At 37.5% G+C, this 27,678-nt stretch overlaps 1 protein-coding gene across 3 annotated transcripts in view; it reads right to left on the bottom strand.

The window, feature by feature from the left end:
* foxp2 (forkhead box P2) overlaps positions 1-27,678 on the bottom strand; it is a 279,829-nt gene that overhangs the window by 57,212 nt on the left and 194,939 nt on the right. For 2 of the 3 annotated variants that reach the window (XM_069903848.1, XM_069903850.1), the window contains exons 3-7: positions 12,825-12,962; positions 12,009-12,167; positions 8,346-8,499; positions 4,058-4,268; positions 154-258 (exon numbers count right to left, since the gene is read on the bottom strand). In XM_069903848.1, the coding sequence (XP_069759949.1) occupies positions 154-258; positions 4,058-4,268; positions 8,346-8,499; positions 12,009-12,167; positions 12,825-12,962 (767 nt within the window). The remainder of the gene's footprint in view (positions 1-153; positions 259-4,057; positions 4,269-8,345; positions 8,500-12,008; positions 12,168-12,824; positions 12,963-27,678) is intronic. The other variant, XM_069903849.1, reaches the window with a different exon arrangement.

Raw genomic sequence — 27,678 nt, 5'->3', positions numbered from 1 at the left:
GAAGGGTTAAAGCCAACAAGATGATATGTGAAACACTTTGAATATTGGGTAATGCAATACCACTGGAATATCAGTTTTTAGATTTTATTTGCATGTGGGACAAATTGCAAACTTTAAATGAAGAAATGTTGTGAATGACTGAAATAAACTTACTTCAAAAATTGTCCAAAATCTTCACAAATACTTTCACATCCAGGCCATTTGCACACCCCGTGGCCGTAGAGAGGATGACTGGTTCCAGTTTCCTCATGTGATGAGCTGTAGCAGGATAAAACGGTGTCAGATTAATCTCAAAAGCCATAATCGTTGGAGGCTGCTAGCGCCTGTCAGGTTACGATCAGTGACAAATGGGTCAAAACAGGTCAATTGAGCTCAGAACAGTCAAGAAAAATTAATCATTCTATTGAATAGTACAACTGCCAAGGCTGTATGATGTTCCAATTAGGAAAGAAAGAGAGTCAAAGATGGCTGTTAATAAAGAGTGAAAGAAAATGGGATGACTGCATAACACTGCCTGATTATTTATCCAGGTGACACTGATGTAAGATTTTCCACATCAAAATGCTGAATACAGTCATCACAGCAGAAACACAATAATTTTAACCTTCACTCGTTATAAAAGGGAATATGATAAGCAATATATTCACCTGATACAGCCTATTTTAAGAAGCCACAACACATTGAATTTTTATGTATTAATAGCAAGTATTATCACTATTTATTATGCAAAAACATTTACTGGCCAGAACATCAAATTTTATTTCTTCATATAATCTCACAGTTGAAAGTTACATGATGAAAAATGCAGGAAAATCATTATTTTCCTGCATTTAACTAGCAGGCCTTAAATTTATTGTGTAAATATGAATTGCAGCTAATAAGCAATCGACATTTTTGATTGGGCATGCCATTGTTTTGTTGTACTTGTGGTTAATTAGGATTGTCGCAATAAAAAAATTAAATAAAAATCTTATCTTTACCTTAAACATTCACTAATAAACAATGAATATATTATACAATAAAATACTCCGAATATTACCTTCATTGCAGTATTGCCTATGATTTCCCTCTACTGTGCACGCACATCAGCTGCACAGAACTGGTTCCATTTATAAAAGTGAGATTCCCCCCCCATATGTGGTGTAAGAAAATGAGATTGCTGTATTTTATGAAACTATAGTGATGGTGTCTTAGGTGATATTTGATGAACAGTGTACAGAATTTCCAGCATTTTTAAGATAAGAACAACAGCTTGTATTGAAACCCCAATTTACTTTCTTAGAGTACATAGATTTCTCACACCAGAGCAGTCATTAAAAATATCTTCCACTGTTTCAGTGGCAGCCATAGCAATGCAGAGGAGTAAATCAGTTTACTGGAGAGCACACAGCAGAACTAGGGGATGGTTGATTGGCTCTAAGCAGCCTTCTGTAAAAACGAAAAATATTCATTAACTCTTTCTGCACTTACAGATGTATTCTTTGGGTGTAACTGAGCTTTGAGCGCATTGAGACATGCTTATCAAATATCTGTTGTACACAATTATTTGATTCTAGACTATCAGGTCAAATGTTGTGTATCACTAGATAGATTTCTTATCCCTAACTAAATGAAGACTCAACATTCATAGAAGGTTTCAGTCAACTGATGGGTGTTATTTTTCCAGCACCACTGAGGACATATAGGCACTAATAAAACGTAGTGAAACACAAAAGTCTGCAGATGCTGTGATTCTGGTAAAAACACCCAGAAATGCCTGTAGTATATCTTTACCTCCTATGGACACTGTGATTTTACTGAATAAAACATAAACGGGTATTTAACAAGATGTCAATCTGTAAAAGATGCAGTGACAAAAATAGGTGACTGATTAGATAAATTAAAATATTGATTTAAAATAATGTTTAATTTTCATAATTGCAGATAACTTTAATATCATTAAAAATCTCCTAATTATTAACTTGCAGAAATAGTGTAAAACATCTGTAATGTTGTGAGCACTAATTTCAAAGTTACCCGCAACTTTGTAGAAATTCCGACTCAATTCTGTTCCCTGTATTCTTTGCATGAAAATACAGTCCAACAACTCTGAACAACAAAATTTGTTTAAAACTTGCTTTTTGGAAGTTTATTAGCGTCTGAGATGCACCAGAGAGATAGTTTTCCATCGCTGTTTATTGTGCAGGAGAAGCACGAGTTCAGATTCCATTGGAACTGCTTGATCGCTTTCTCATTGATGGGGATTGTTGTGCAAGAATGATTGGCTTTCTACAACAATAAAATAATTTTCTGGTGAAGAGTTAGGATTCTTTCTTTGCTGTTGGTGTATAGGCTTGAGCTGATTAAAAAAAAGATATTTAATGATTTGTTTGTTTGCTCTGTGCAAAATTCTTGACCTGAGGAACATGGATTCTGTTTTGGTACCTTGATGAAGGCCTCAAGCCCGAAACATTGGTTATCTATCTTTATCTTTACTATATAAAGGACATTGTTTGACCTGCTGAGTTTCTTCAGCATTGTGTTTTTACTTCACCAAAGGTTTATGTGTTACTTCCGAGAATAATTACTTTTACAAATTTAAACTTGCGTTTTTTTTAACATACTATTTTTTCTTACTTCTTTAAAATAATATATTTATTTTCCTCAAATTTATTTTTGCCAGTTGCTTGAGGCTGTTTGTTGCTTGAAATCCAGATACTAGGGGTTTAACTGTATTACTTTTCACAATTCTTTTCAAATTGTTTTAAAACAACAATTTATTGTTTAAGAATACAGCCATCAGTGTAATGTAAAATTGCAATGGCCAACATCTGCAATGCAAATTTACTACAAATTACAATTGAATAAATCTCTGGTCATCTATTTTAAGTATTGTTTGAAGGATAAATTTTGGAGGGAGCTGCTGTGAATGAGAAAATGGGATCTTTAACATCCACTTTAAAGGTGTCTAGGTTGCCAAGAGCAGCTCTTCCAAAAGAGCAGCACCCCCTCTATGTTTCAGAAGAGTCAACCTTTGTAATGCACTCAGATTCCTTGGTTAAAATTTGAACATTCAATATGCCAAATGGCAAGAGATGACATATCAACTATCCATAAAAATCACCTGAAATATTTTCAACTTATTTTCACGTGGAAATAACTTCAATTAGTTGAACAGTTAACATAGATATCCTCCATATTTCAGTGTGTAGATTACCTGCATCATATTTATTAATTCACCAGAAACTAATAGACTTAGACTTCAGAACCATACATGCATGATTTTGATGGAAAAAAAAAGTATCTGCATCTTTGAATAAAACCTGCACTTCAAAGACTAAAAGTGAAGCAGAGAATTTACACACAATTTGATAATAGATAAAAATCCTGTGATTTAAATTTTGCATTCAAATGTTGTCACGCCACTCTGAGACAATGGAGACATTGACTAAAGGTTAAGCAGAAATTCTGATCATCTTTATTCTCTTCCCCAAATGAACTAATAAACACCAAACCAAAATCATATTCAAACTCTGAGCTACGTCAGTTCTTAACAATGTCCATTCATTAAAATATGAACTACTAGATTAATTCCTTCTTGCTACCATATGGAATGGCATAATTACCAACTTGACAACATCAGTCTGATTGTAAACAAATTTAAAAAGGCTTTTTTTCCCACCAGATTTTCTTTGACGGGATGATGTTCTTTCAAAAATCTTGATGCAGAATTAATTCAAGAAATAAAACTTAATTGCATAAAGAAAAACAAAAATTAAATAAATTAATGTTTTGAAAAGTTTGTTAATTTCATTAAGAAGAAAAATAGAGAGGGAAAGAAAACTGATGTGTCACCAGAGCAAAACTAAAAAAAAAGGAATTTGCAGGAAAGATGTGTGAACAAAGTTTGCCTAACAATTATTACAGACTTAAAAGCAGTTGCACACACATGCATTCATGATGACCATTTTTTAGGCCTTCAAGTAATGAATTGACCAACTCATTATAAATTTGTCATCCTAAAGTTTTGGATGTATTGCTTCTACTTGCCACATGGGCCTGTTAAAATGGATTTTACCTGTCTCTTCTAGTTGTGAGGACTGACGTCTGTCCATTCATTAATGAATGATGAGTTATTGGTGGTGATGCTTTGGAAGTGGTCGTGGAGGTAGTAGAGGAAGAATTATTGGCCGAGAGATCCAGCCCGCCATGCTTCAGAACACCGTCTTCCATGTTGTGCACCCCGGTCACTTCTTTCCAGAGCTGCTGAATCTCCACAGGGCTTAAGCCTGGAACATAATGGCACAGACACTTCTCAGCAATGAATGGATGAAGACTACAGATGAATTTTGATTTGTCAAATCTCTACCAGTTTATATTTTTATGAATAATAAAGAAAGATTAACTTAAATATATTATGCTATGAATGTCATTCACTCTACTCTCAGGATACCATTTCAATAAAGCCATATTGTATAAAACTCCTGGTATCTGGCACCTATGGGGATTGGTAGATGCTGGATAAGTGAATTTTCTGGTTGCCTGATGTCACGTGCATGGGTAAACTAACAGCAAGGGGCACCAATTTTAAATGTTCGTATTTTTTACCTATTTGTTTTCAGCAATTTTTTTTTGGCTGTTGCTTGAATTCCGAGTAACAGGGGGTTTTTTTTAACAGTTTTTTTTACTCTACATTCTTTGGCTTCATGGCGCAGGTATAAGTTAACATAGCAGTTGCTTCAGTTGCTTAAATGTGAGCACCATGGATTGCACCTGTGGTCCAAGTGGATATTTCAGCCTCAGTTGAATTCCAAACTTTCATCCTCGTTTATTTGTCATGGCTTCTCTGAAATGCAACTAAAGCTGAAATGAGAACATTGTAATGGATTTTATAAGAGTTGTTAAAGGAAAACACCAAAGAGTTGTGGAATTTTTGTGAAAAGAGATGATCTTGTGTGTGTTTATGATGTGTAATTCACTCTGACTAATTTTATTCACCTTTCTCATCATGCAATATATTCCACTGATAGCAAAGATAGAAAAAAAAACACAGTAATTTGCACTTAAAGTTGGAAGATGCCCCAATGTCTTCACAAGGGAAAAAATAAGCAGGGAAATGGTACGCCATAACTGACAACATGTTCAGTTCAATAAGCTTAAAGATGCTTTTAAAGTAGAAAGGAGAAAGAATACCTGGTGGTTTAGTACTCCAGAGAATGGGGCTGAATGTAAAAGCTCTACGATACACATTTGAGCAAATGGGAAGAAATGTTCAGTCAAAAAAAAACAAAGGACAGCTGAGGTAAAGGAAGGCTGCATCAAATGTCAAAAATAGAGAATGACATCTGAATGGTTTGAAGATAAGGACAAGATTTGAAATTGAATAAATCAGGTAAGTGTTAAGCTTATGCTGACTGATGGTAACAGACATGATCCATTGTCTCAAAGACAGTGAATGCTTGAAATCTTTGAGAGAAGATTATGGAAATTAAGGAAAAGATATAATTGCGATACAAGCTAACAGTTTGGAATGAATTCCAGAAGCTGAATACAACATACTGATGCAATTACACGATAAGGATTGCATTTCAGACAAACATTGTTTATCGTTGGGTGGATTATCAGAGATGACTTAATTTTCTCACCATTAAATTAAATCTCACTCTTCCACAGTCTTCTAACAGACATGATGGCGGAGTCCAAACAAAGTTGAATAAAGTATATCAAATATACAAAGGATATATTTGAAGCTGACCTTACTAAAGGCAGCACATAAACTAATGGTAGTCAGAGCCATGCTGTTAGATTCTTTCATCTGGAGCAGAGGAACTGGCTAGTATAGGGAAACCATCACCACCAACAATACATTGAAGTTAATGCATGTTTGTATGCAGTCTTCCTTTTCAAACCCTATTTTGCTTCTCATTCTGCTGGTTTACAAGACACAGATACATAAAATGTACTCTTTAGTTTACTTCTCTCCGTCCCCTCACCAGATTCATCAGCATTGTACCTTTTACTATTCAGATCACAGAAACTCTGAACAAATCCGGCCCTAATAATTGAGCAAAAATAGAATTAATACACAATCACCTTGTTGGTCAAGCTGATGTACTCAGCCACTAAAAGGGGGACCAGCTGTTGAGCAATGGACATTTTACAGGTAAAATCTTCATGGGGAAGATCTTCAAGCACAGAAAAGAGTTGGTAGGGTTGGGTGGGAGAAATAGTAAAGTTACATGCAATTTCTGACCAAGATGACTCAGATGAAGTCCATGGTGAAGCTGTTCATGGACGAGGACATGCTCATCGAGTTACAAAGGCCGTCAAGGAATATGAGGAAGTCAGCTCCAAACTTAGTCTTAAGCAGAGCTTAGGTTTCAGCTTTCCAATAATCATGTAGCCTCTGAAGGTTAAAGTCTCTGCTTCCTGCTCTGAAACTCAGTTTCTTATGGTGTAATTTGTGGTGAGACCTTTGCCGGCCTGGGTGGGATCTCAGTGTTCAAAGAGCCCAGTGTCAAAGCAATCTGGTAATTTTGTCCTAACAGATTACAAGAAGCAGTGAGGTGACATCTGGGAAAATGGCAATACCTCTCTGTAGCACAGTGTCTACCACTGGCACTTGAACAGGTTCATTCCCTGTCAGCAGTTGGCTTCGCCAAGTGGTGAGACAGTGAAGCTCAAAGTCTTTAGTCTATTTCCAGCCTCCACTACTGAACAGAAGCAGCCTTCCACCAAGAAATATTCAGAAGGCAGACACTAAGGAATTAGTGATTACTGTGATTGGTCAATAAGTCTGTGATTTTAGTTTTGATTTGGTGTCTATGTAAGGAAATTTGATTGTATTCATGATTTGGGCAGCACTGCTACCCAAAACATCTTCACTAAGCTGAGCGGCATTTGTGCAGAGTTTACACATTCTCCTGCATGGGTTTCCTCTGCAGGGTGTGGTTTCTTCACTCTGAAATGGTGAAATCATTTCAGCTTTAGTTGTATACGCGCATACATCACCCAGTTTTTTTTTCTGGCAGATTTTGCAAAACCAACTTTCCTCAAAAAACATGCAGCAAATTAAGCATTCTTGAAAGTATGCACGTGCTGCTGGGGTTCTTCAGTCCTTGTTTCCTGTGCATTGTTCACTTAGTGCGTTGGACACAATCACGTCACCCAATTTGGCTGAGCAGCTATCAGATCACCACGTGCAAATCAGTAGCATACAACTGCTCAAAGAATAAGTGGTATATGGTAATTACACAATTGTTGGTCATGAATCGGAGTCAAAATTCTGACCAAATTGGAATATTCAGGCTCTACAATTTCCTACTTTCATATGAAATTGGTTACTTCATGGGAAACAAGTTAACTTAAAAAATAAAACTAGGGACAGTGTGCAGTGTAAGTTAATATATTGTCATGGATCATCAAAGTCCATATGTAACTTTTTTGGCATCTCCAAGCAAGAACCTTCACGATCTACCATGCATCATTTTCAGGTTTGTGCATTTTTCCTTTTACAATAATTTGACAGCAATACACATTAAGAGAAGTGAACATGAATGAAAAAAAAACTTCTCTGCTCTACCATCGAGCATCAAATGGACAAAATCCTATGTACACTAAATTAAGAATTGAACGCTGTCATGGTAATGCAAATCAATTGGATCACTGCTATCCTCCAAATGTTACATATTTTGAAAATGCATGATTGTTAGGAATGATTTTCCAATAGCAAGAACCAGTGACAACCTCTGCAGAGTTGCTAGTACAGTGGGATGTTACACTTCGACAGACATAAGAAATTGACTTGGTAACTGAATTGCCTTCAGTATTATTGTACATCCAATTCTATTTATTGATTTTACTTTCTCTTTCAACATTTTCTTTAACCAGGACAAAATCAGAAAATGAACCAATTTCTTTCTGATAGATTGTCATTTACTTTTAATATACTATTTTGTATCGTCGGCTAATCTTTTGCTGCATTAACACACAATTATACAAGTAGTCAGTTTAAATTCTTCATTAAATCATTGGGAATCAAAGGATTTCTGAAAGTTGCATATATTATCTCCAATCAATGGAAAAATTGTGACTTGGACAATAATATTCTGATTTTTGTGATAACCTGAAATGTTTTCTTGTAGGAACTGACATAGTAGAATGGAATGAATTGACATTACAAATATTTGTTTTGAACCTTTCTTGACAGCAACTTAATAAGAAACACTGCTCAGAATTTGATGCAAATTCATTGCATGGAATAGTCTGAATGATTAAAAGTTAAACACTATTCTTTGTGTACATTTAACAAATGATCTTGCTGGAATAAAATAAATGTCCTGTAACTTTTAATGACTTTTTTCTACCTTGTGGCAGAGATTGGACTGAAAGGGACGGCTGCCCGGGCTGGATAGTAATGAGTCCCTGACGTTGTAAGTTCATCAAGTGCTGTTGTTGCTGGATTTGTTGCATTTGGAGAAGCTGCTGTTGGAAGACAATCTGCTGGGCTGCCAACTGCTGCTGGAAAAGATAGACTTCCAATCACAAAGTGCAAAACAAAAGCTAAATCGATAGAGACAAGTAATCGCACACTTTCTGTCTATTCGATTCAGCAAAAAGCCTCATTCCATAGACCTTAACTTTTAGGTCAAATTAAGCTTTATTCACTTGTACTACCTGCCATTACCAAAATTAACCTTCTCTTAATTCAATCATAAAATGCTGTTATTTTCTGCTTAATCCACTGGAACCCCTGGTGTCAGGCACCTACTGGGAATTGGTAAATGCTTGGGACTGCGTGAGTGGCGAACTAACGGCGAGGCACATCAATGTTAAACTTCCATTGTTTTTTTTTTACCCAATTATTTTCCTGTTGCTTGAAGTTGCCATTTGCTCGAATTCTGGATAACAGGGATTTTTCTGTACACTGAAAATATTTTTTTTTTAAATGTTGGAAATATGACAACAAACAATTTTTTCTCAGCCTTTCATCAAACCAGATTTGGTCTCATCTGCACACAGGTGACATCATGCAACAATGGAGAAAACTTGAATGAGGGACCGTAACTCATGGATGCATTTATATTTCATTTGGGCATCCCTTTACTAATCTTCCTTGTTTTGCCTATCCCCTCTGTCTGCTAATCAGGTGCCTCCATGAGGCCTAGATCCCCTTTAAATGCTCCAGCCCAACTCTTCTGCTGATTATTATTCTCTTGAGGTCTGCAATTCTTTGAACCCCCCCCACTCCAATTTAATCTGTGCTCGCAATTTACAGCCAACAGTGCACTCTTCACCCTATCCCATCTCAGTCCACAACACAAATCCCAATCGTGCCCTCACACCACCTTTCACTTTCACCTCACCATGCAATAGGTCCTGATTGGCAATGAACTCTCTTTCTGTTACCCCACCAAACCCAACCTTCACCCCAGATTCCAGGCGCCACACAGTTCTTTTTTTGCACAAGGATAATTGTGAATGTTTATTTTTTTTGTATTTATGATCTTTTTAATTTCAATTAAGAATACAATTGTAACTGTTTTTGTTGCTATTTTATTTTACGAAGCACCTGTCCAGCTGCAGCAAGCAAGAATTTTAGTACACATGCACATAAAATTACAATTGCCACCCAATTAACTTACAACCCCGTATTTTTTTTTGAAGGGTAGAAGGAAACCGGAATGCCTGGAGGAAACCCACTCAGGCACGGGAAGATCGTACAGACTCCTTACAGACAGTGCCGGATTTGAACTCGGGTCGCTTGCGCTGTAACAGCGTGGCACTAACCACTATGATTATATATAATCATATACATTATACAATGTGTATGGTGAACTCATTAACATTATTAGTAAAAATGAAGATGCGGATCACTTGTCTACTTGTGTCCAAGGCAGCATTAGAATTTCTAGGCTAATGGTTGAGAAATTCAGAATTTGCATCACATGGAACACTGAGGACAAATTTCTAGGCAAAAAATGTTTCAATGATAAACAAAAAACTTGAACAAGGGAGGGTGAATTGTCTAGCCACTGCTAATCACAGCTCACACTCATGTGTATTTGACCTCACCTCTCATCCATTCAATTTCACTGGCTTTAATGGAACCAAATTTGCAGAGGTGAGTATAAACTGGTGACAGATACTGCTGCACACTCTGGTTCCATGCAAGTCGAACCACGAGATACCTTTTAAAAAATTTGTGTTCAGTCATCACAATATTCAGGTTTGCTGGGTTTTTTTAAAAATCGTAAAGAAAAAAGGAATAGATTCTTTTTTCTCCACCCTAACAGCGGCCTAATTACGCATCATTTCAAAATTTTAAGATATGGAATATTTCATAATATAGCAAACCAGACTGTTCATACAGTACTAATTTCTGGGAGAATGGCATACATTGAGAGGAGCAATTAAGTGCAAAGACACAAATCTTGTTCAATTGTGCTTGACTTACTCTCGTGTTCATGTCTGAGAGCCACTAAAAGGAAAAGTAGGTAGGTCTTTAGGATATCTCAAAATTTAAAGTGGCATTGCTTTATGAAAGAGTTGCCCATCTTTCTTTTCTTTTAAAAAGGGGAAGACCTAAAGGGTTTGATACTATTTTGTCATCCCCATATTGTTCACAAGTGACAAAAAAATATTTCAGCATTTTTGTCATTCATACATTTATTAACATAATTTATTAATAAGCTAAATGAGCTTTGCCAAATGATTTTCAGTTATATCACAAAAATAAAAAAAATATCAAATTTAAATATTTTGGTTAAATATTTTAATCAAAATTAGGGCAGCTAATTTCAGTTACCAAAAAATCCTACATATGCTAAGGTCATCTATAACATTAAATTTATCCATGCCCATTGTATAAAATTTTCACAGCAGTAGATCTTTCAAGGCAAGCTGCTTTTGCAGCTGAATAAGTTTAGTCCTTAGTGGCCCATGAATGTGGTCTCAAGTGATCTATTAGTAAACTGGGATGTAGTCTTCGTAACATTGCCCTGTTAGCTTTCTTTTCTTCTCTTGTCGGAATACATTAAAACTGGGAATACATTCAAGGCAGAGAAGTGCCCTATTACAGGAAAGAGTCTAACTTCCAATTTTTTGAGGCATTACAAGACAAACTGGAGTACTTGGGACTCAGGAGGATATAAGAAGGCAGTCACACTTCAGAGGAAGACAAGCTGCTGTGGAAGACCTTTTGCTTTAGTTTGGGGAAAAGCAAAACTTCTGATGCACTCACTGGAAAACAGACTGCATAATGGAGCAAGTCATGTGGATGGCCCAAAGCCTCAGGAGAAATAAGGGAGCAATTTCTATTCCATATTTGATGGCTGCATGAAATTCTGTTCACAAATCCAAACAGAAACAATGCCTCAGGAGGTCAGTGCTGCTTCCTGTACACTTGCATAATGTGTTTCTTGAAGATAATGTCCACGATACCTGCTGATCAATTTAACTACTTCAATATGTTTTGTTTGTGTGATGTTTATATTTGATACAGTTTGCTGACAAGAGCGAGGTAGGCCAGGCAAACAGGCCTGTCAGGTTGATTTATGAGCACATCAAACTGCAACTTTCTGCTCGCCAGTCCAAACCTACAGTAGCAGTTCATTAATCAGGGACCTGTGACTTTGAAGTCTATACTCAACCTGGGTTTTTAACAGTAGGCTAAATTTGCATGCTCTCTGAGCTGTACCTCTGAGAAAAAACTGAGGCTCCCTCACCAACTCAGAATCTCTGTGACTACAAGATAATCAGTACTTTGTCCATCACACAGCTTGCTCTTTGTACACTGTGATTCATTAATGAACATTAAAAGACAGCAGCTTTGGTTTATAACTCTCGAGTTCCACACTACAAATAAAGGAGCACGAGAGAACTACTGTCATTGGTATTAGACTCTGCAAAATCATGATTATGTACCTTTGGCAACTAAGAGCCTTGTTACAGAAAATTCTTGCTTCTCTCCTTCCTGCCTCCTCTCACCCTAAACTGTTATGCAGGCAGCCTAGTTACTCAGCGCTTACCTCTTTTGATTGTTTGCCTGGGTGTTGTTGCTGTTGCTGTTGTTGTTGTTGTTGTTGTTGCTGTTGTTGTTGTTGTTGTTGTTGTTGTTGTTGTTGTTGCTGCAACAGTTGAAGATGCAACTGTTCCTGTTGTTTCTTATAGAATTCTTGAAGCTGTTGCTGGGAGAGAAAAAAAAATAAAATCGCGCAAGATGGCGTCAACATTTAAGTGCATGGAATAAGCAGAAGGTAAATTAAATGTCAGTGCCTCTCTCAGACAAACCCCATAGTTAAGTTTAGAGTAGAATGTTAATTAATCTGTCAGTCCATTCAGCTGAATGGTACAGGTCTACATTTACAGATTATATGACTGAGCAGATGTTGAACGTGGCTGTACAAGGGGAAACTTTTAATTCTCTTATTGCAGAGATTGCATTTACATGGCTATCTGTTTCATAACGGATACTTAAGTGAACAAACATAAAGCAAAGCACTTTATAATGTCACAGGGAATTTAACATTGACAACACGATAAGAAACGACCTGCAATGGTTCTTCATGAGAAAAATATGAAATTTCATAAGTAGCATTAAAAACTCACATTGACATTACTACTTTCATTTATCGCTTGTGTAATCTATAATTAAGAGTATAAATGCAACCATGATGGGGTTTTTTTTCCAACTGCCAATAATTTTAACAAAATATCTGTCAAATATTAAAATGTGTTATAATAATAGTGTATAATTATAATGAATATGAAAGTGGGATTCGAAAAGCATTATCAATTGTATGTGCGACTTGTCAGAAGCAGGTGTGCTGCGGGTGTTCTGGTACCTGCTGTAACATGACTGCTTGCTGCTGTTGCAGTAGAGCCTGAAGCTGCTGAGGGGACAGCACTTGCTGTTGAAGGATCTGCTGCATCTGCTGAGGGGTGATCACCTGGGGAGTCATCATGGCCACTGACACAGGCACCTGCTCCAGCAAGAGAAATTCAGAACATCAACCCAAACTCGCATTCTGCAACATCGTGCATTATATTCCCACTCGACGGTGGCATTCTTTTCCAAGTAGGCTGATGCCCAGAATCAAGGTTTTTCTTCCAGGCTGTGCACAGCCATGCTCCTACTAGATTCCATGTGGCAATGACATTCTTTCTGTACAGGCTGTTACACTCTAGGAGCAACACCTTGGACCAAAGGGGCACAGCAATGCAATGAGCAGCTTTTTGAGATTGAATAGCCTGAATATGCCTGAGACTGTCTGATCTCAGAAGCTCAGCAGGCTCAGGCCTGGTCAATACTAGGAGGGGAGACCGCCTATGAACACCAGGCACTGTAGGTTTCTGTGAGGGGCGCTGGACAAAGTGGCGACTCTCTGCCTTCTGGTACATTACATTGTAAATGTAGTATTACATGACAATAACGGAAGCTCTTTTTCCCTTGCAACCGCTGCAACCGTGCCTGCCTGTCCCGCATCGGACTTGTCAGTCACCGACGAGCCTGCAGCAGTGGACATACCCCTCCATAAATCTTCATCCGCGAAGCCAAGCCAAAGAACGGAAGCTCTTTACCTTTAGTTCGCATTAACCTGCCAAATGATTCAAACTTCAAAAAAAAACACAATTACCCTTTTATTTTTGCAAAGGCTTTACTTTCTAATGTAAATAAAAGCCTCAGTGTAATCATGTCAGTTTTAATATTTTTAAGACTTTCTACTAAGTTATACTATCAATCCAATAAATCATTATAATTAAAAGTGGTTTAATTTGATAAAATTTAACTTTTTTCAATTTGAATGCTATCATTCCACAATAATTTTTTACTGGAGAGATCATGTATTAACATCATAAACACAAAACAACTTCTAAAACACCTTTGCAAACGCAACACAAAAATAGCCACAGTAAAATTTCATCTTATATTAAATACAAGTACTGTTCTTGGAAGTTAATGAAATTAAAACAAAATTTTCTCAAGATTGGTAGAAAGGCAATATTTGTGGTTGAATTTGTCCAGGAATAATACTGTGTAAAGTTGAGAAGTTACAACAAAGGATTTATATCATTAGGCAGCCATGCTTTAAATAAATGAAAATCTTTTTTTTCTAAATGACTAGAATGCAAGTAGCTGAAGAAAATGTAAGTAAGTCATCACGTACAATAGCTAACTGCTCTGTGACATGTAAGAATTTTATGGTTAATTATCAGCAAAAAAATTCTGGGAAATATTACCGAACATTGTCGATTACATGCAAATTCACCAATGCTAAAACATGCTCTTGGGAAAAAAATAAGTTGGATATGTATTCATGCTATCTAGCTGGTGACCTGTGTAGCAGATCATCTGATTTTCAATGTATTGCGATAAATAGAATGAAAATCAGTACACTTCTATTATAAAATAAGAGCAATGCATTTAGATAGTGGACAGAATTCGATTTATTCACTTTTACAATTAATTAAATTCAGTAACTAAACTATCCTTTATTAAGTTTTAAATTGATGCTTTCCTCACATTGCATGATGGTTAAATGCTTAGTTTATATTAGCATGGACACTTTCAAATGGGCACAATACACGAATGTCTGGGAGGACAATCTATTTGGTATTTTGCATCTGATCTTGGATTGACAGTTAATTTGAAAGCTCCTGGGAAATTGGAGGCTCGGGTGTTAGGAAGAAAACAGATGAACAAAAGAAGCCACAGTATTATGTTCCATGAGGAAGCAACATATTTAGAAGAGGAAGGCTGGGAGAACATTGTTGAAGAAGCAAAAGATGAAAGAAAAGAACCAACTACATAAACATAGTGTTATTTTACAATTCTCATGTCATTTGCCAATGGAAAAGGAATATTCCTTTGTTTTAAAATTCCTTATAAATTCTAAAAGCAATTTCTAAGCTAGTAGGGAAAAAAATGTTGCACTCATGCTCTGACCACATATTTTATTTCTCTCAGTCCATAATACTTGCCTCTTATGGTGGGACAACTTGGGAGACTGGTGGATATAAAATTCCAGGGGTTATTGCTCTTTTGAGCTGAATTAAATTAGCCATGTAAACAAGATTCCTTAAACTGTAAAATGGACAATTGCCAGGATCAGAAAAGATTTGTATCTTGAGTAAAATGATCAATTCCTTCCTAGTGCAATTGCCAAACGAGTAAAATATAGCAAGACTTTCCTTCCATCTAAAACTATTTCATGAGAAATTGTAACAGCAAAGGTATGTCCCCTGTTTATTCACTAACACTGGTAACACATTATTTAAAATATTCCATAAGTTAACAAGTCCATGGCAGGTGTAAGGCTTAAAACGATTTGCAAACATATTCTGCGAGAAGCCAGCAGATATTATTGACATCTTTGAGTGTCTCCTAATAACAGCCAGCTTCAAGGTTGTGGCTAGCTTTCTCCATGTTTGAGATAAACAATCAGTTTTGAATTTTCCTTTGTTCTGTGAAGATGGAAAGAATGGAGATTGTCTGAATACTTTTATTGAACATTATAATTGTCGTTTTAATTCTTGTTTAATTGTTGTATCATAGTTTGAGTACCATATAAGAAAGTAGTCATAATGTAGTAACTGATAAGGTTTAATAAACTGTGAAAAACTCAACTGCAACTTTAATATGGACTTTTCTTTCAATGAGTCATAAACAACAACACGCTAGTCTTTCCAAGCGATTATAAAGGAAGAGAGTCACGATATTTAGTGTTTGATGGTGACCCATTTGAATTCCAAGTGTTTATGAAAAGCTTTGAATGTAGTATTGAAATTAAGTGTCAAAACTTGGAGGATTATTTATATTGTTCACAGCAGTTCATGAGTGGACCACCACAAGAACTTGTAAAGAGTTTCCAACATATGGTTCCTAATGAAGGATTCAAATAGGCTAAGTTATTATTGAAGGAGCATTTGGCAACAAGTATAAAAATTCTATAGCTTATGTATAGAAGGCTCTTTCATGGTCATTATTAAGAAAGGAAGACACGAATAGTTTACAAGCTTACAATGGCTTTCTAAAAAGATGTTGCAACATCATGACGTTGATTAGCCATCTTCGAGAGCTTGACATAACTTATAATAAGGTAAATCATTGTAAATAAATTACTCTTCCAGGTGTGAGAAGTGAGGAGAAACCGAGTTGTTGAAAACCAGAAAAAAAGTGATGAAATGGCTACTTGTAAAGATTTGGAATGTTGAAGGGTAAGTGGACTTTGTTACACACCCAGTGTATGGTATAATCAAAGCCACTCAAACAGTAAGTAAATAAGTTGAGAAGTCCAAATTTAAAAAAAAATTACATTTGCCATCTCCCTGGCAGTGGCATAAAGAAATTAAAGAAAATGAAAGTTTGCCTGTTGTGAAGAAATGTTTGCTCTGTCTTGAGAAGCAGGATTTGGAAAAGTGTGCATAGATAGAAAAGAAGATGCATAGTGAGAAAATCACTTTCTTGAAGGAAAATGGAGTATGTTTTGGCTGTCTGTGTAAGGTCACATCAGCAAAATCTGCAAAAAGCAACTCAGCTGTGACATATACGGTCCAAACATCCCAAACTGCTACATATCTTCCAGGAAAAAGAAGAAACCAGAAAAAGAACAAACAACAGAAAAGAATCAGATGAAAACGGAGCTGAAGCCTTGGTATTGACAAATGGTCTTACTGGGGCCGGTGAGAATAACTGTAAACTTTTGATTGTACCTGTGCAGGTCATGACCAAGGAAGGAAGTGCAATAGTACGCACCTATGCATTTCTTGACCAGGACGTACAGCGTCATTTTGCACTGTGGGGCTAATGAAAAAGCTTAATCTTTAAGGAAGAAGTACAAACATTCTATTGGAAACTATAGGTCAAGTTAGACACGTTGAAACCAACATTGTTTTGGGCCTAGAGATCGCTGGACTGGATAGTAAGGATTTTTATGAACTTCCAAGGATATACACTCAGAAAACTATGCCTGTGCAAAAAGGAAACATCCCACATCAAAATGACAATGAACAGTGAAAAATGTTTGTTAACACTATATCGGCCCTGAGATTGAGTTGCTGATTGGTTCAGATGTACCAAAGGCTCTGGAACCACTAGAAATGATAAGGAGTGAAGGAGATAGACCTTATACTGTCAAAACTATGCTTGGTTGGATGATTAATGGATCATTAGGAGAACAAAAAGAGGTTCAAAATCAATTGGCTATAAGTGTCAACAATATATTGATTGTCAATCTTGTTAAGCTGTAGAAGCAGCAGTTCCAGAATGACTTTCCTAAGTGCATCAGGGACAACCAAGAACCTTCAGAGGAAGACCAGCAGTTCTTGGAATCGGTGTGAAAATCTGCTAAGCTGGTTAATGACCATTATTGCATCGGATTACCTTTGAATAAAAGGGAAATACATATACGTGTGACTGATTGTGGACGTTTTATCGAGCAACGTACTCTGAATTTAAAGAGAAGATTCAAAAAAGATTCTTCCTTTCATTCAGACTACACTAAATGTGTGTCTGATATGATATCCAAAGGATATGCAGAGAAAGTATTAGATAATATTTTGGAATGTGGTGATAGCAAATAAATGGCACTTACTACACCATGCAGTTTTTCATCCCCTTAAGGAAAACCTTTGAGTGGTTTGATTGTGGAGCAACTTTTCGGGGTGTTTCACCAAATTCTCAACACTTACAGGGTCCTGATTTGATCAGTACATTAATAGGAGTCTTTACTAGATTCTGTGAAGAACCAATTGTCATCTCTGCAGACTTTGAAGCAATGTTCCACCGAATGAAGACCATGCTTGTTATAATTCCTTTAGTGGCCTGATGGTGATTACAGTCAGAACATGGTGGAATACAGAATGACAGCACATTTATCTGGAGTGACATCATCACCAACTTGTGCAAATTTTGCCCTTAGGAAATGTGCTGAGGGCAATATGGAACAATTTAGCTTTCAACTAATAAGCGCCATCAGTTATCTGCATAACAAAGATCAGGTACATTGTAGATTTGCAATGGAAAAGGCCAGAGTGGCTCCATTGAAACCAGTCACTATTCCATGAATGGAGATGATGGCTGCCATGATGGTGAGCAGAATGGACACAATGCTGAAAAAAAAGGAGTTGCAATGAAACTGACAGACACTTCTGTGCTCGAATACATCAACAATAAAATGACCAGGTTTCGAACTTTTGTGGCTAACAGAATCACTGAAATGTCCAAAACCATGGAGATATGTTAACGCAGTTAACAATGCTGCCAATCTGGCTTCCCAAGGTTTGAAAGTCAAGTCTTTTCTAAAAAATGAAATGTGTTGTCCAGGCCTCAATTTCTTCTACAGTCTCATAAGGAGTGGCCTCAAAATCCTGATAAATTAAAAGAAATTTTACCAGAAGACCCTGAGATCAAAAGAGAAGACCCTGAGATCAAAAGAGAAGACCCTGAGATCAAAAGAGAAGACCCTGAGATCAAAAGAGAAGACCCTGAGATCAAAAGAGAAGACCCTGAGATCAAAAGAGAAGACCCTGAGATCAAAAGAGAAGACCCTGAGATCAGGAGAAAAACTGCAAATGCTGCTCAGATAATATCTGAAAAAATGGATTCAACCACCTGGTTAATTCATTTCTTCTCATCCTGGAATCTTTTGAACAAGACAAGGTGGAAGGAAAAGGGAATGAAGGTCATGGAACATTCAGTGTCTCAGAATTCCTGATTAATGGGGAATATTGTTGATACCATCCAGATGAAAAAAAAGGACTTGTACATCAAGTTTGAATTAAGACTAAAGCTGGCTTTCTGAACAGACCAATTACCAAAATCTGTCTTTTACAAGAAACAGAAATCTTTGATAATTGACTTTCACTTTCTTTTGAATATTTAACTGATATATAACAGTACCAGTCAAATTTTCTGAAATTGGATTCTCTGAAATCCTCATTTATTGAAAACTTTTTCAAAAATTTCAGATAAATGAGAATATCCAAAACAAATGAGAAATCCATAATTTTTTTAGAGCTGAAGTGACCTCACTAGTCAAAAAAAAAATTCACTCAACATGAAATTAGAATGACGATTGTCCTCGTTTCAGGTAACTCCCTCCCCTCTCTTATTCCATTTCTTATTTACCTTCCCCAATTAGCTTTTCTCTCCAACTCTCCCTCTCCAATGGCGTGCCACTGTTTCCCAGCCGCTAGTGGTTGGAAATATCCTTTGTCCCGGCGTCATCAAGGAGAGTGGACTCCCAGGCAGGAGCAAGACCTCGGGCTCAGTGGCATTTCCTCCTCTTCCTCCCTCCTCTCCCTCACCCTTCCCTCCTTTCTCTTCCCTTTCCTCCCTCCCTGGCACAGTGAAGCTCCCTGACACTAACTCCAAACCCTCCCCTTGGCCTACTACCACACACACACATCGGACTCCCTGGTGTGCATGTGTGGTGGGCCTAAGGGAGGATTCTGAGTCGGGACTCCAGCGTCAGGGAGACTGGAGGGAGACAGGTGACTGGGGAGATAGGAACCAGCCTGGGAAGCCTCTGCGGGGATTAGCGGTAGCGTTGAGTTCATATCTGTGATCAGCTGCAGTTGGGAGGTTTTGGTGATCAGTGGTGGCCAGCATTTATTTTGTGAGAATTAAACATTATTTTAATGCTTAAAAAGCCTTCCCTTATTGTTTGTTGTGTTTTTTAAGCATTGATACGTGATTTGCTGTTGGTTTTAAAAAAATGACTAGTTATCCAAAAAAAACATTTATCCGACATAGGCCTGGTCCCGACCATTTTGGATAATAGGAATTGTACTATATTGTGTTTGATTTTTCTTTGTAATGGTAATTATCATTTTTTAGATATAATAATTAGGGGGTGGTATTGTAACAGTTAAAATGACTTGCAAGCATATTTTGCAAGAAGCCAGCAGATATTGTTGACATTCTTTGAGTGTCTCCTAGTAACAGCCAGCTTCAAGGTTGTGACTAGCTTTCTGCATATTTCAGATAAACAATCAGTTTTGAATTTTCCTTTGATTTGTGAAGAAGGCATGATTGGAGATGGTCTGAATACTTTTATTAACTGTTATAATCATCATTTTAGCATTGTTTAATTGTTTTACCATAGTTTTTAGTACTGTATAAGTGATAATGTAGTAACTGATAAGGTTTAATAAATCGTGAAACACTCAACTGCATCTTTAGTACGGACTTTTCTTTGAACGAGTCATAAACAATGACGTCTTTCCAAGCAATTATAAAAGAAGATAGTCATAATAGCAGGTAATTATGATCACAATGTATCTTTGCGTCTCGGATAATGCTGACATTTAACATAAGGTTTGTTATCTGTGTGTGAGAGTTTTAAAAGTTTAAAACCTTGCAATCCTCCCACATTATTTTCGGCACAGTTCATTGGGTGGGGTAAAGAAACCTTGCAGAAGCTGAAAGCAGAAAAAAAAACATGCACCAGAAGATGGGGAAGGTGTGCATCATAGTTCAGAGGTATAATGCTATCATTAGTGAGCCTCTCACTGACTTCCAAGTCAACGGCAGGGTGTGGCGGTGAGGACAGTAATGGAGATGGGATGTTTGGGGAGGGAGATAGTGGTGGGGTTGTTTGGGCAACATGGAGGGAGGAACAGTGTGGTGAGGGTAGGAAAGTGGTGTGGTATGTGGGGGTGAGGTGTAGTGGTGGGGTGGGGGGGCAGTGAGGTGGGGTCAAGGTGCTGGCTGGTGGGGATGGGGGCAGTGTGGATTGGAGTGGGGTTAGTGTGGTGGGTATGGGGTGGGTTAGTATGGTGGGGGTGGGGGAGCTGGGTGCTGGGGATGGGGGCACTGTGGTGGGGGAGATAACCAAATCACGTCATCTGCATATCATCCAGAATCTCAAGGAGCCTTGAAAATGTTCCATTTGACACTCAAAACCATGATAAGGACCTATTACTTTGAGAATGAGAAGGATTGGGATGAGGGTGCGCATTTGCTTTTGTTTGCAGTGAGACAGGCTGCACAAGAATTATTAGGCTTTAGCCCTTTTGAGCTGGTGTTCGGACAATAAGTAAAAGGGTCTTTGGTGTTGTTGAAGGAACAATGGGTTAATGAGGATGTGGAGTTGAATTTGTTAGATTATGTTTTAAAGATAGTTTGCAGAAAGTCTGTAAACTAGCTAAAGAGAATATGAAGACGGCTCAAAGCAAAATGAAGGTCTGGTACGATAAAACGGCTAGGCTGAGAACTTTTAAATGGGGAGTTAAAAATGTTAATCCTTTCCCCAACAAACTCCAATCCCCATAGGGCTAAATTTTCACACCCATATGAAATAGAGTCAAAGGTGAATAAAGTCAGCCACGTAGTTAGAACGCCTAATTGGAAATGTAAAAAGTAGAGTTGCCATGTCAACAGGTTAAATTCTTATTTTGAGAACTTGGATTTTAGCAAGGAACAGCCTTCACCAGCGGTGTTGGTTGTTGATGGAAGTAAGGAGTCCATGGACATGAGATGGTACAAGCTGACTCTTGTGAAGGTCACTTGGCCCAGTTTGTCCATCTAATTTGATTGTTTTGCAGAATTTGGGTTCTATATTAGCTTACCTTCAGCCCCAGAAAAAGGAGCGAATGAAACAGCAACTTTTAACATTTAGGAATCTGTTTCCAGATGTGCCTAAGAATGAGGTGCCGTCAGGGTGCCCACCCACTATCCTGACCCCACCTCACTGCCCCCCCCACTCCACCACTACACCTCACCCCCACATACCACACCACTTTCCCACCCTCACCACACTGTTCCCCCCACCATGCTGCCCAAAAAACCCCACCACTAAGTCCCTCTCCAAACATCCCATCTCCATCACTGCCCTCACCGCCACACACTGCTGTTGACTTGGAAGTCAGTGAGAGGCTCACTAATGATAGCATTATGCCTCTGAACTATGATGCACATCTTCATCGTCTTCTGGTACATGTTTTTCTGCTTTCAGCTTCTGCAAGGTTTCTTTACCCCACCCAATGAACTGTGCAGAAAATAATGTGGGAGGATTGCAAGGTTTTAAACTTTTTACACTCTCACATACAGATAACAAACCTTAAGTTAAATGTCAACACTATCCGAGACTTAAAGATACATTGTGATCTTAATCAGCCGCTATTATGACATTCTTCTTTTAAAATTGCTTGGAAAGATGTCATTGTTTATGACTCGTTCAAAGAAAAGTCCTATTAAAGATTGAGTTGAGCGTTTCACGATTTATTAAACCTTATATTGTAATGATGCTAATATTGGATCAAACAACTGCCACATCGAATGAATGTTGAAAAGTGAAAACTGGTAGATCAAGAGCTTGGATATATGTTAAAGACTGATGCTATTAGATATTCTATCTTAGATTGGAGTTCACTTTGTGTCCTGGTGCCTAAATCAAATGGGATGGTTACTGGTGCGTTCCCTCATTAGACAGAGGTAAGGATATTTCTGCATTTGTGACCCATCAGGTTTATATGAATACAATATTTTAGCATTTGGAATTAAAAATGCTCCAAGAACATTCCAAAGAAGGGTTAGTTCTGTGATTCAAGGTTTAGAGCATATGGAAGCTTATACTGATGACGGGGAATGACACCTGGGAAGTATGTATCTCTGAGTTAGAGAAATCGATTGACAAACTTCCAAAAGAAAACCTTACTGTTAATTTAGCTAAAAGTGAATTTGGCCATGCTACTGTGACTTATTTTGGTTATGTTATTGGTCAAGGCAAGTTGGCACCTGTTCAGGCTAAAGTTCAGATGAAAGCTGTTAGGATGTTTTTGGGAATTATCAAAATTTTAGTGAAAATTTTGCTGATATTGCTCTCCCTTTAACTAACCTTCTGAAGGAGGGTGAAATTTTGTTTGGACTGAACTTTGTCAGGAACATTCGATAAACTGAAAACCATTTTACATCACTAGCCTATCCTTAAGTCATTTTCTTCAGCAGCAGATGCTTGAGATGAAGTTGGATGATATTGACCATCCAGTGGCTTACTTATCCAAGAAATTAAGTGAACATCAAAACAATTATTCTACCATAGAGAAAGAATTATTGTCCTTTGTCCTGGCTTTGCAGCATTTATTGTGCATCCTGACCAAAATCCCTCAGTGTTCTTGGGTAAAATGAAAAACAAAAATGGACAATTGTTAAACTGGAGTTTAATTCTTCATATAATCATAACCATATACCAATTACAGTACAGAAACAGGCTATCTCGGCCCTCTAGTCCGCACCGATTTAAGTGAACTCCACTAGTCCCACCTATCTGCTCCCTGCCCAAAACCCTCCAATCCCCTCACATCCATGTACTCATCCAACCTTCTCTTAAATGAAAAAAATTGACCCTGCTGCAACTACCTCTTTCGGAAGGTCATTCCACTCAGTCACCACTCTCTGAGTGAAGAAGCTTCCTCTCATGTTACTTATAAAGTTTTCCCCCCCAACCCTTAACTTATGACCCCTCGTTCCAATCTCACCTACCCTTAAGGGAAGGAGCCTATTCTCATCTACTCTATCTATTCCCCTCATAATTTTAAATTCCTCTATCAAATCCCTCCCCAACCTTCTACCTGCCAATGAGTAAAGACCCAGTCTACTCAATCTTTCTCCATATTCCAGATATTGCAAATCCCAGCAACATTTTAGTAAATCTTCTCTGAACCTTCTCTACCTTATTGATATCGTTCCTATAATTTGGAGACCAGAACTGCGCACAATATTCCAAACTTGGCCTCACCAATGCCTTGAATGATCTCAACATCATCTCCCAGCTCCTATATTCTATGCTATGATTTATAAAGGCCAGCATTTCAGGAATATGATTTAACTCATATTAAAGGCAACAATAATGTAATTGCTGATTGCCTTTCAAGATGTAAAGTTTGCAAAATTTTGCAGTAAATTGAAACCTATTATTTTTATTCACTGCTGAAAAATGTTATATTTGTCTGTAATATATCATGTAACAATAGTGAAAGTAGTATTTTAAACATTGTAGTTGCAGTTAAAACTTTCCTTTTATACCTCAAAATTTTCTTTGTTGGGGGAGGTATTACAAGCTCCCGCTTCATTTAGTGTGGCTGTCATTTTAAGGGTTAGTACAGGCTACAAACATTCGCAGTTGTGGAGAGACTGGGTGGCACAAAGTACTGACTTTACTCAAAATTGATACTCTGGAGGAAGAGAAAGAGCAATTGTTGCTTTATCTGATGAGCACAGGTGGGGAGAGAGTCATGTAAGTGGGAGACTTAAAGAAACAGAATTTTTCATTATTGATCACCAGCCATCTGATGAACATGGAGGTGGAGTGACTCTCTGTCAGGGGAATTATTGAACCAAAAGAAATGTCACTTTGATTGACCTGCATCTAGGTTTTGAAAGCAGAAGAATTACTACATTGGATTGTAACTAAAGTAATGGTCATTTCATCCAACCCATGCCTGGGTTTTTAAAGCATCGTGGAAGTCACTCATTTCATTTAATTTCCCCTCTGCAAGGAAAAGGGGAGTTGTGACAAGTGTTCTTCCAAAAGGATATTTCTCAGCAAGAAACTTGACAAGGATTCGTGAGTTTTCAGCAATCTAGTCACTCAGTCTCTCCCTCCTCCTTCATGATTACTTTTGGGAATCAGTTCAAAAGTCTGAGTTTCAACATAGGATTTCTAAGACTGAACTTTGGGAATGATTTCCCAGAATTGTGTCTTAGCTGTAATGGTTTGGGTATCATCCATGCGCACATGTGCGCACACATGTACATAGTTGGGGTAAATTTAATTAAGATATGTTATTAGTAGTTACAAATAAATATATTGTTTTCAAAGAAAAACAATAACAGTCTCTTGATGAATTTTTATTGCTGCTGGTTTGCAACATAACACCACAAATCCCCCATAGGTGCTGGATATCAGGGGTTTTACTGTAATTTTGTTTTAACCTAATGTCCTCCTCTGCCTGAAGAGTTGCTTCCACCTTGAGGTTCAGCTACTGTGAATTCCCTTTAAATTAAAAAAAAATAAATTTAGGCACACACAATAATAGGCCCTCTCAGCCCACAAGCCTGTGGCGTCCAAATACATCCAATTAACCTACATCTCTGGAACATTCTTGGACAGTGGGAGGAAACCAAAGCACCTGGAGGCAGACATGGGGAGAACATACAAACTCATTATAGTCAGCACGGGATTCGAACCCAGGTTGCTGGCGCTATAACAGTGTTGTACTAACTGCTGCACTAACCGTGCCACCCTTCTCAGGCTCCGGTTGAATTTGCAGTGGGATCCTGTTGATATGATGCGATCTTGAGGTTCTTGCTGCCTTGAGTTAGCCACCTCAAACACCTACAAACCTTCCACTTTAGATTCAGAAATCATTCCGATCAGAGTACAAAAATAACATGCTTATTTTTGACAGCCCACCTGTCAAGTTTCCACCAGGTGGCTTGGATTAAAATCAAACTCCACTTGTTGTATTAAGATAACAAACACTTTTTTTTTTCATCATTCAATGAAATCACCCAGAAATGACAGGTCTTTTTAGTGGTTTTGAATACCCATAATGACTTCTGTATTAGATAATCTTAAAGCTGTTTCCACCTGGAATAAATAAACTATTCATCAAATCCTGCCTCCAATGTGGTTTACGCAACCTAAAATGCTAAGCAACATATTTAGAGGCCAAACCAAAGCTTCGAAAACCTCTTTTACCAATAAACCTGCTCAGATTATTTCGCACACATGCACACTTTAGGCCTTGACATGCCCTTGTTTTACTTTTCACTCAGAGCTAAAGTTCTTCTCTTTGATTAGCTGAAACATTTGCATGGTCACTACACATTTTTCATTTTATCAGTCATTATGCATTAGCAGTTTTGATCGCCTAGCTTGACTAATCCTGATGAACTGAAATCACAGCTGAAGGTCAAACATTCATATTCAAACAAATCTTCACCGTTGTTCATGGAGTCCTAAAACTTGGTGAATTAGAGCCAGCGAATATTTGATCTGAGCATTTAAACCTTAGCTCTTTCATGAAATGTTACATTTCAGACACATTTATTGAACTCATGATTTAGCATTTGCATTGTGGCATCAAAAGTGCTTACAATAAATGAATAAATTAATTAGGACATTTGGGATTCAAACACAAACACTGTGGATACAGTTTCTGTAATGAGAGTTGCTTCAACTCAGACAAATACTATCAGTGGATATTTTTTAATCTACTTTAATTATTGAACATTATTGATACAGCTGGCTGCAAATCGTAATGTATGCTTCTAGTTCCTAATGCTCGTTACATTGTCTCGAAATGTTCAGCATTTCAGTTTCCCCAGAAAATGCATTCCTTAATTGCTTGTAAAAGAACACAAATCGTTCTAAATAATCCTGTTTCAACAAAATGTAAAACGGTCGCAATAAAGCTGACTCGCTGTGAAACCCAAGTACTATAAACATCAAATTTAAGCTTCTTTTGTTCTTTCCCTGTCTTTCAGTAGATTGATGGATGATAATCATCTTAATTTCACTTGCTCTTCAAAACAAAAGCTGCAGAAGGCAACACAAGACACCAGCCCATTCATTTTAAGACCTGCATAATGCTAATTCCAGCATTTATCTGCATGGTTTTCTGCCTGATGTATCAGAGCTGGAAAGATGAAAGCAGATAAGTAATTGCTCTCCTGGTTCTTATCCTTCACTGACAACCCATAAATTTAATTTTACACACACATTCATTTACATTTTCAAGTATATGACATGATAATTGCTGGAATATAACACCTCCATTCCTGTAGATGCAGCACTGAGCTGACTGACAAGTGTAGTGAATAGAGAGGAATAGAGGTTGAACTGCAGTAAATTTTACTTCTAAATATGATGCTATAAAGGGCTAACAGTAATAAGCATTTTGGAAACAATTATACTGTAAACATTCACACATAAAAAGAATAGCACTGCAACAACAATCACATTATTGGAGTCACAGCTTTATTTCCGTATTGTATTGAAGTAATCAGGTAATTGATGTAAATTTTCTGGCAGATAAGAAAATTAATAGCTACTAGGGGGTGAAAATGAATGTTGTTCAAAATGTATCTTGTGGAATATACTTATTGGTTTGATATGGTGCAGAAGAATATTTTGAGATGCTTCACGTTTAAAAGAGCAGTTACAGAAAATGATTTTCTCAAATACTGCATTTTCTGAGCCATTTAGGCTGCCAGAGTGCATTTGGTTTTCTTACAATATAAAAGACTATGAACTGACTAGCTATTCTGTGGTTCCAAAGGCAAGTTCAAGAATGGAACAAAGTGCTCCAAATTGGATCCTGATGAGAAAACATCACCAACTTCTCAGAAGAATTTCAGATCATTAAGATACTCTTGCTGAAGTTGGAGTCACTGATGAGGCTCTCTAACTGACAGAGGTCAACTTCAATGGAGGCAGATAGGAAGAAAAGGGAAAACGGAGGTAGATTTACTGTGAACCTTGTACCAAGAGGCTCAGCAATTACTCTGTCTGAATACTGACGGCTAATAACAACGGATCAAAGATTGGATTGCTTTCCTAGAAGCCCTCTAGTCTGCTGGCTTGCACATTTTTTTCCACATACAGTTCTTTTTTTTACATGCAGTTCTGCTTGGAAAAAAAACATCTGAAAGACAATGCATCACAGTCGGAAACACCACAACCCAGCTTG

Source organism: Narcine bancroftii, chromosome 11, assembly GCF_036971445.1.
Source record: "Narcine bancroftii isolate sNarBan1 chromosome 11, sNarBan1.hap1, whole genome shotgun sequence".
In the NCBI taxonomy this organism is placed as follows: Eukaryota; Metazoa; Chordata; class Chondrichthyes; order Torpediniformes; family Narcinidae; genus Narcine; species Narcine bancroftii.
The sequence above is the reverse complement of the archived record's forward strand: the minus strand, read 5'-3'. Positions and strand labels throughout refer to the sequence as shown.